The 9249-nt window shown below is 37.7% G+C and overlaps 1 protein-coding gene across 5 annotated transcripts in view; it reads left to right on the top strand.

Moving 5' to 3' along the window:
* The window catches only part of LOC107602343 (serine/threonine-protein kinase tousled-like 1-B), a 20895-nt gene extending 12258 nt beyond the window's left edge, over window positions 1–8637 (top strand). Inside the window, exons 5-13 of one of the 5 annotated variants that reach the window (XM_016294825.1) lie at window positions 509–552; window positions 1370–1465; window positions 4348–4434; window positions 4927–5019; window positions 5194–5304; window positions 5481–5617; window positions 7521–7709; window positions 8082–8148; window positions 8458–8637. In XM_016294825.1, the coding sequence (XP_016150311.1) occupies window positions 509–552; window positions 1370–1465; window positions 4348–4434; window positions 4927–5019; window positions 5194–5304; window positions 5481–5617; window positions 7521–7709; window positions 8082–8148; window positions 8458–8577 (944 nt within the window). In that variant the 3' untranslated portion in view covers window positions 8578–8637. The remainder of the gene's footprint in view (window positions 1–508; window positions 553–1369; window positions 1466–4347; window positions 4435–4926; window positions 5020–5193; window positions 5305–5480; window positions 5618–7520; window positions 7710–8081; window positions 8149–8457) is intronic. The other 4 variants (XM_016294827.1, XM_016294824.1, XM_016294826.1 and 1 more) reach the window with 4 other exon arrangements.
* The last annotated feature ends 612 nt before the right edge of the window (window positions 8638–9249 follow it).

The raw sequence follows: 9249 nt of genomic DNA, 5'->3' as shown, positions 1-9249 counted from the left end.
CTCTGTCTCTCTCTCTCTCTCTCTCTCTCTCTCTCTGTCTCTCTCTCGCTCTGTCTGTCTCTCTCACTCGGTCTCAGTCTCTCTCTCTCTCACTCTGTCTCTCGGTCTCTCTCTCTCTCTCACTCTCTCACTCTCTCGGTCTCTGTCTCTCGGTCTCTGTCTCTCTCTCTCTCACTCTGTCTCTCGGTCTCTCTCTCTCTCTCTCTCACTCTGTCTCTCTGTCTCTCTCTCTCTCTCTCTCTCTCTCTCCCTCTCTCTCTCTCTCTCTCTCTCTCTGTCTCTCTCTCTCTCTCTCACTCTCTCACTCTCTCGGTCTCTGTCTCTCGGTCTCTGTCTCTCTCTCGGTCTCTGTCTCTCTCTCTCTCTCTCGGTCTCTCTCTCCCTCTCTCTCTCTCTGTCTCTGTCTCTGTCTCTCTCTCTCTCTTTCTCTTTTTTCTAGTATGTTCTTTACGTTTAGCTTAATATGCTTTATCATACATCTTTTTTTTTTTTCCATTTTCTCTCATAGGGAAGTCTGTCATTCGGGGACCCAAAATTAGTGATTATTTTGATGTGAGTATCTGTCAGTAATTTGTGGGGAAGCTAATGAAAGCATATGATAAATCGTTGGCATTGGCTCAACGAAAGCGTAACTGATATGTAGTGATTGCAGCTTGGATGATGTTGTTTTAAAAACACGAAACCATATTTGCAGCATAGTTAACGTAACAATTTCAAGTAAAACAGAAGATTGTTAAGGAAATAATGTAGGGTGGACTTAATTTTTTTTTTAGTGATGTAATTGGATAGTGAAGAGTAGTATTTTTAATGATTTAATATTAAATATAAATATAATTAATGTTATATTCTGGTTACATCAAAATCATTTCAGAGGTGGTGAAATATTTTACATTGATCAAAGACTTCTCTGATGAACAAACTAATGAGTCAGACGCAAGGATTTATTTTTTAATTCACAAAATTACATTAATTGAAAAAGGGTTGGTCTGATTCAAATTTGAACCAGTTTTACTATATCAGGACGATGCTCAAACTGAACAATGTTTTAAGTGTGGTGTTTTTATAATTCTCTCCACATTAAGCTGGGAGAGCAGAAAGTGTTTTAACGTGAAAAATATTACGCCATCACCTTAAAAAAAAAAAAAAAAAAGTTAAACCATAGTGACATTTCTGTCATCTAGTCACCCTCATGTCATTCCAAGCGCAAATGGTTTTTCTTCACTCGGAGTGAAAACAAGTTGCTGTTCCATGCAGTGAAAGCATATGATATAAACTCCAAAAAGGACCGTCTATGTGGTGTTCAGTGGAGTGGTGTCTAGAACTGCATCATTTAAAACCATATGATTTGTTTATTTCCCTCTATCTGTAGTGTCAGGGTGGTAATGGGTCCAGTCCAGTAAGAGGTCTTCCACCAGTCATCCGTTCACCCCAGAACTCGCATTCCCCCTCTGCACCGGGATCCAGCGTACGTCACACACTCTTTAGCCTTGTTCAGACTGTCAGCCCAAATCCGATTGAAATCCGATCATATTTAGATAGTCTGAACGCCAATGAACTACATGAAATCCGATTTGTGCAAATCTGTTTCGAGCTACGTTCGTATATGGTTTGGAATCCTATTCAAATCGCATTCCTGAAAATCAGTTTCAGTCTGACCGCTCCGATCGGATTTAGCCTAGCTTTTTCATGATCTCACGCCACGTAAAACGTAAAAACGTCAGACATTTTTGTAGAAAACATAATAAATGTCTTTGCAGAAACAAGCGTGTGTTGTTGCGAACTGTCAAAGTCAAGCGGAAAAAGACAATTTTCCGCTTGTATACTCACCTCTTTGAGTGTTGAAATAAGCGGAGACGGCAACACGGAATAAAGTCGCACATTCCAGCTTCCTGCGTTTCTGATGCTGCCTCATAATAATCCAGCGCGACGGCAACATGCTGTCACGTCGAAAGACAATATCTGTATTGCGATAGTGCGATACACTGTGTGGACAGTCAGTTATTCAAATCGGATTCCATCCGGATATGCACAAAATCGGATTTGGGCTGACAGTCTGAACGAGGCTTTTCATACTCTGTTTACACCTGCTGTTAAGAGCTGCCTCGGGTGATCTGATCACAAGTAAACAGACAGACCACCAGTTATACCTGGTAGCAACATGCGTCTCTTGTGAACACTTGTGAAAGGAGGGTCTCTGATTTCATCACTCCATGCATTGCTGTGTTATTCTGTTTTGAGCAGATTCTGTGCTCAAAAGATAGTGGAGTATCTGTATTAACTGAACTTTGAATGTGTGTTGCTTCATGTTGATGTCAGGATGCTCTTAACGCTAATTAGGGGCGTAAAGGTACGTGTATTTGTACAGGAAATGTTTGATACAGGTCTTTCAATTGAGTGTGTACTGAATGAAATGCAGCATTGTTTTAACTAGGGATGCTCCGATCCGCCTTTTTCGCTTCTGATACCGCTTCCGATACCTAGGGTTCGGTATTAGCCGATACAGATACCGATCCGATACCAGTGAAGTTTTTTTCCCTCATTTAAATAAATGTCGAATTTATATATCTCTGTGTGTGGAACTGATAATCATTCTTTCACAATCTACTAGATACAGACTACTTCATTATAAAGAAAAATAAAATAAACAAATATGAAAAAATATAGGCCTATGTATATTTATAATCTATGACAAAAAATTATAAACTAGGTTAGTGGATAATTCGTCAGCAAAAGTTATTCTAGAAAAATCAGTGCACAATTTTAGAAATCCAAACATTTACTGAAAAAACAATATTTTGTGGGGAACAAATATGTGTTGCACTAAATATGGTAAAATGTTACACATTGCTATTTGTATTATTATAAAATCCATTCATTAAAAACATTCATGAATGTATTTATATATAAGTTTATACTAGAAAATTAAAATACATTTCTTTTAAATGTATAGCATATTTTTTAATAAGGCAACAACATATGATAGATACGATAGGACAAAACAAATACAGTGCAGCACGAACTGTTTTTATACAGTCAACCCTCAATGGACACCTTGGCAATTGAATCGCCATTGGCTAGTATATTTTTTTGTTTACTCAAAAAAAAATTCTCGAATTTGGATCGGCCCTCTCTGCCCGATACCCGATCCGAGAAAAATGGCACTATCGGAGCCGATACCCGATATGAATATCGGATCGGCGCATCCCTAGTTTTAACCACTGCATGTGTGGAATCTCTGTCTGTGCAAATATTGAAAAATATGATATTGTGAACACATCTGAAAAATAAATAAACTTCACAGACTTCACTTAACAAGCACCTATGTGCACATGAGTGTCTAAAAGACAGAACGCGATAAGGGGAAGTCGTGGCCTAATGGTTAGAGAGTCGGACTCATAACCCAAAGGTTGTGGGTTCGAGTCTCGTACCGGCAGGGATTGTAGGTGGGGGGAGTGAATGTACAGCGCTTTCTCCCACCTTGAGCCGATTGAGCAAGGCACCGAACCCCCAACTGCTCCCCGGGCGCCGCAGCATAAATGGCTGCCCACTGCTCCGGGTGTGTGTTCACGGTGTGTGTGTGTTCACTGCTGTGTGTGTGCACTTAGGATGGGTAAATGCAGAGTATGAGTCACCATACTTGGCCACATGTCACGTCGTCGTCATAGAATAGGAGCATAATAATTCTGAATAAAATGTATATTAAGCATCCAAAAGTGAAAGCATTTCAATGTCTTTAGTTGCATCAGACTTCTTCCCCCCCAGTGTTGCAGCAGTATTGACAGACTTTATTTATTTACAGAGAGAGCCATACTCTGTAAACTACTGTTTAATAAAAAGAAAAAGGCAATTTTGTTTTGTTTGTCAAAAGGCCGCTCTGTAAAAATCGACGTGTTTCAGAAAGGCAGGGCATAGAGGAGAAACAATAATGTACAGTATGTGGAAAATGTGTTTTTGAACCTTAAACCACATAAAACCATTTCATTGCACCAAATACACCAAATAATGTTCTTTTTAGCAGCATCATATGACCCCTTTAATAATACTTCATTAACATTGGTATTTATTATCCCTGTTTTATTCATAAGTCAAAAACTAACAATATTTTTTTCACCAAGTTCTGTGCCTCAGGTCTTAAAGAAATAATGTACAAAGTGAAAACACTAAATACTTTTTAATTAGTTATTTTCAAAAGGGAAATACTGTCATGGATGTTTACAGAGAAGAGGCCACCCTTTTTTTTTTATTCCAATAGGAGAGATGGACTTTTGTATATCAAAATATATAATCGTTGAGTCCCTACTACACTGTTACTACGACATTACTATACAGTCTAATGTTGTGTTTCAGACCCGGCAGAGCAGCTCGTCCCCCACTAGTCTGTGTTTTGTGGACTCTATGATTTCTACCAGACAGATGGTGGTCAAGAGTGTTCAGGTAGGACTCTGCATAAGTGCACTTACTCTCAAATAACCAAAGAATCTCATTGGCAGTTGTTTTAGAACAATTAAGCAAGTATATTTATTTTTTATTTTTTTGTAGTTGACACTCTTCTTGGTAAACAAGTCTGCTAACTTTTGAAAAGTGAAAAAACTAAATCTCAAAAATATTTTATTTAGCCTTTTTTTTTGGCTGTCATAAATGTTTTTGAGTTTAAATATTTATAAAAAATGTGCATGGGTTAATGATAAAACAATAACATTTACAAATTAAAGGCGTTTGGAAAGAAGCACAAAGAAATTATTAATGCATGGTAAAAGGTTTTCATGACCATTGTCATTTAATTTTCATATAACAAAAAATAAAAAAAGGGAAATCAGTTTTGATCACAAATGAAGCCCTGTAACAAAAAATGACTATTTGAAGAATATCTATCATGAATAAGTTGTTGAATTGTGTGTGTGTGTTTGTATTTTGTTTGTCCTGTAGACTGACCTGACTGTGGTAAAACTGGCCACTATAGAGAGCAATAAGAACCTGGACCTGGAGAAGAAAGAGGGCAGGATAGACGATCTTCTGCGGGTGAGATTTAATTAATAAGAATGATTCCAAAACAAATTTGTTGTAAATGGTTTTGATGTGAAATCACTCGTGTCTTGAACATTTTAGTTGCATCAGACTTGGTGTAACCCTAACTTTTTAAAAAATATTTTTATTTTTATAATATGTGTAATTTTTTCTTCCTCCTCTGTGCAGGCAAACTGTGATCTTAGGAGACAAATCGATGAGCAGCAAAAGCTTCTAGAAAAGTACAAAGAACGTTTAAACAAGTGCATCACCATGAGCAAAAAACTTCTGATTGAGAAGGTGAAGCATCCTGGTGGTATTTCAGAAACCTTTTGAATGTAAAAATACCCAGTGCTCATCTGTAAATGTTCACGGTTGCTGTGTAAAATGCCATCATTTAACCACAAGCTTTAACGTTTAATAGTTGCAACAGTAAAATGAATACGATTTTTCTGAAGCTGTGTGTATTTGTCCAGAGCACACAGGAGAAGCAGGCGTGTCGGGAGAAGAGCATGCAGGATCGACTGCGTTTGGGTCATTTCACTTCTGTGAGACACGGAGCCTCGTTTACAGAGCAGTGGACAGACGGCAATGCCTTCCAGAACCTCGTCAAGTAAGATGCTTAATGAAGATTGACAGCACAAGCCCAAAGTATACTTCTGTATTTGCACATGCAGTCCTCTCTAGCCTTATAAAAGTAAACACTACTATGCATGCATGAACACTTTACAATACCTTGGACTAAAGTCCCTCAGCAATTGTCTGTTTTCACTCAAATTTTCACTCATCTATAGTAGGTCTCTTGTATAGCCATAAGTGAGTGCATTACACAGGGTCTCCACGGGTCCTTAAAAAGTCTTAAATTTACTTGTATCAAATTTAAGGTCATAAAAAGTCTCAAATTGTACAAGAAAGTCTTAATTAGGATTTCATGGAGAAGGGTCTGCTTGCAGCCTCACACTTGCACTCTCAGACGTGCACTCTCAGACATTTGCGCTTCCGCTAGCGACGTCACTTGCAGGCTTTATTTTTTATTTTGTTCTATTTTTTATTACTTTTTGTTTGAATCTCTCAACATTTTACAACAGTAGCCAGGTGGTGAAGACAAGAAAAAAGAAACTAAATTACGAAGTCACTTGCAATCGCCACTTGCACTCTCCGCTACCTGCGACGTCACTTGCAATCGACACAAATCGTGCGTGTTGCCAATGGAGACAAGATAGTGTCTTGTCTCAATTGCGATACAGCTTAATGTGACGATTAAACTTCAAAAGGATTTGTTTTCATTAAATAAACATCAAAGTCAGCTGCTGCTCTGCTTTGTTCTGCTGTTACCGTGGAAACCGTTCTATTTCTGCCGTTCCAAAAGCGCCTCCTGCTGGAAGAGAATGAATGTGAATTTTCAATAAGGCTGTTGTTTGCGAGTAGGGTATTCCTGCAATATATAGGTCGTAGAAATATGGTCCTAACACTACAGCCTCCAGTATTGCAGGAATACCCTACTCGCAAACATATATATATATATATAAAAATTTTTTACTGGCTCGTACTATTTTATAGCACTTGCTATTCAATTGTATATATTATTTTTACGGAATTATGTAGTTGTTTAATTGTGTACACTTAATTATTGTGCTATCCAACTCCTAACCCTAAACATACCTAAACAAATATAATATTTAACCTACTTTTTTCCCAATATATTCTATATAAATTCTGGTTTTAAATTCAGAAAAAAGTTGGAAAGAAAGACTTGTGAATGTGCGAGACGTCAGTTCATTAGCCGCAGCGCAGCTTCACTTCCAATGTGTGACCCACTTTAATAATAGTACTTTAATACATGTAAAATAATTTGAATATGAATACTAATTTACAGCATCTAGCAGCACAATTAACTGTTTTGCACAGCTAAATAGGCTAAATGGAGATTGCTGACACCCCCTCGAACACTCAAGTTCACACCAGCTCTTACATTAAAATAAGATGGAAAGATAAAAAATGAATAGTTTCCATGGTTCTAGTCTTTGGATCTGTTTGTTTGATGTTTGAATCAGATTTCCTCTGTTGGAGTAGAATTAGCTAGATGGCGCTGGCTAAAAAATAGGGTCTTTGAACTGCAGCCTCCGGTATTGCGGGAACATTGGGTTGCTTTTGTTCAGACCAATGTGAAAACCGACCCATGTTTTTACCCTGCAAACACGCAGTGCTGTAAACAATTTGATAATTGTTAAAATAATATAATAATTAATACTTTTGTCTCTTTTGAAAGGCTGAAATGTGAAGTGTATAATTTTATAAGTTTATAAGTTTTTGTGAAAACTTGTATGAACTGTAAATCATGCTTTTTACAGTCATTTTGCAGTTTAATAGTTTACCATAGACATTGCCCTACCCCGCTCATATGGAATTAATTTTATTTGTGCAGGTCTTAAAAAGCTTAAATTTGAGCTTAAAAATCCTGCAGCAACCCTGATTACAGGTTACAGATTTGTCTTTCATTGACTGTTTTTCTGCAGACAGCAGGAATGGATCATTCAACAACGTGAAGAAATCGAGAGACAGAGGAAACTGTTAGCTAAGAGAAAACCCCCATCAGCCAGCAGCTCACAGTCGCCCAGCACCAACTCTGAGCCCAAACCACGCAAGACCAAGGCTGTGAACGGCTCCGAGAACGACCCTTTCCTCAAACCCAGCCTTCCTCAGCTGTGAGTGCTGCTAAAAGCTGCAGTAGAGTTATTAGAATTCAGCATCACTAACATTCACAAATAACTGATTTCATTTGCCAGAAAATCCTAGAGAAGATCTTTAAGCTGGAAGTCAAAATGTTAGACTCACTTGAATGACATGTTTCTGATGAATTGCAGGACATGATTTATTAGGAAGCCAGATGATCATTTTAGATGATGTTTCTTTCCACTCTATGGAAAAATAACTTTTTATCTGCTACGACACAAGTCTCTAAGGAGCCAGTGTGGAGAAATGGCATCAGCTCCTTCAGAATTGAGATTGTTTTTCACTCTTCCTAGCCCACTGCATGCATGGAGGTTTTTTATCTCTTTCCTCTGATGTTCCTGCAGGCTAACTTTAGCGGAGTACCATGAGCAGGAGGAGATCTTCAAACTGAGACTCGGCCATCTCAAAAAGGTCAGTGGCTCCTGTATGATTTAGATCTTCGTGCATTTCAGAACATGTAAAAACAATAAAAAGAAGTCTTTGTTTCTGCAGAAGTACTCCAAAGAACAGCATATACTTTTGTAACATTATGAATGTCTTTACTGTTACTTTTGATCAATTTAATGTCTTAAAAGTATTAATTTCTTTAAAAAAAAAAAAAAAACTGCATCCTTACCCGTTGCTTTCTATCCACTTTCTAATTTCCCTATGGCAGAAGTGGCAGAATACACCACAGTATGATTTTATAAATGTTTTCTTCATGCGTTTGTGCATTTGTAGGAGGAGGCAGAGATTCAGGCAGAGCTGGAGAGGTTGGAGCGGGTGCGAAATCTTCACATCCGAGAGTTGAAAAGAATAAACAATGAAGACAGTTCACAGTATGTACCCACGCTACGATGACATCAGCCTCTGATCTTTTTCATTTTCATTTTATTTTGTGTTGTTTGTACTGGACATTGACTACTCATATTTACGGTGCTCCCATGAGTGTACTGATTGTAAAGGGTCCATGTTCTACACATTTGTGACCCTGGAGCACAAAACCAGTTTTAAGTCGCTGGGGTATATTTGTAGCAATAGCCAAAAATACATTGTATGGGTCAAAATTATAGATTTTTCTTTTATGCCAAAAATCATTAGGATATTAAGTAAAGATCATGTTCCATGAAGATATTTTGTAAATGTCCTAACGTAAATATATCAAAAGGTAATTTTTGATTAGTAATATGCATTGCTAAGTACTTCATTTGGACAACTTTAAAGGTGATTTTCTCAATATTTCGATTTTTTTTGCACCCTCAGATTCCAGATTGTTAAATATTGTCCGATCCTAACAAAACCATACATCAATGCAAAGCTTATTTATTCAGCTTTCAGATGATGCATAAATCTCAATTTCAAAAAATTTACCCTTATTTGTGCATTTGTAGGAGGAGGCAGAGATTCAGGCAGAGCTGGAGAGGTTGGAGAGGGTGCGAAATCTTCACATCCGAGAGTTGAAAAGAATAAACAATGAAGACAGTTCACAGTATGTACCCACGCAACGATGACATCAGCCTCTGATCTTTTTCA

Source organism: Sinocyclocheilus grahami, unplaced genomic scaffold, assembly GCF_001515645.1.
Source record: "Sinocyclocheilus grahami isolate Dianchi unplaced genomic scaffold, SAMN03320097.WGS_v1.1 scaffold324.1, whole genome shotgun sequence".
In the NCBI taxonomy this organism is placed as follows: Eukaryota; Metazoa; Chordata; class Actinopteri; order Cypriniformes; family Cyprinidae; genus Sinocyclocheilus; species Sinocyclocheilus grahami.
Note: the sequence above shows the minus strand (reverse complement) of the source record. Positions and strands in the feature narration are given on the sequence as shown.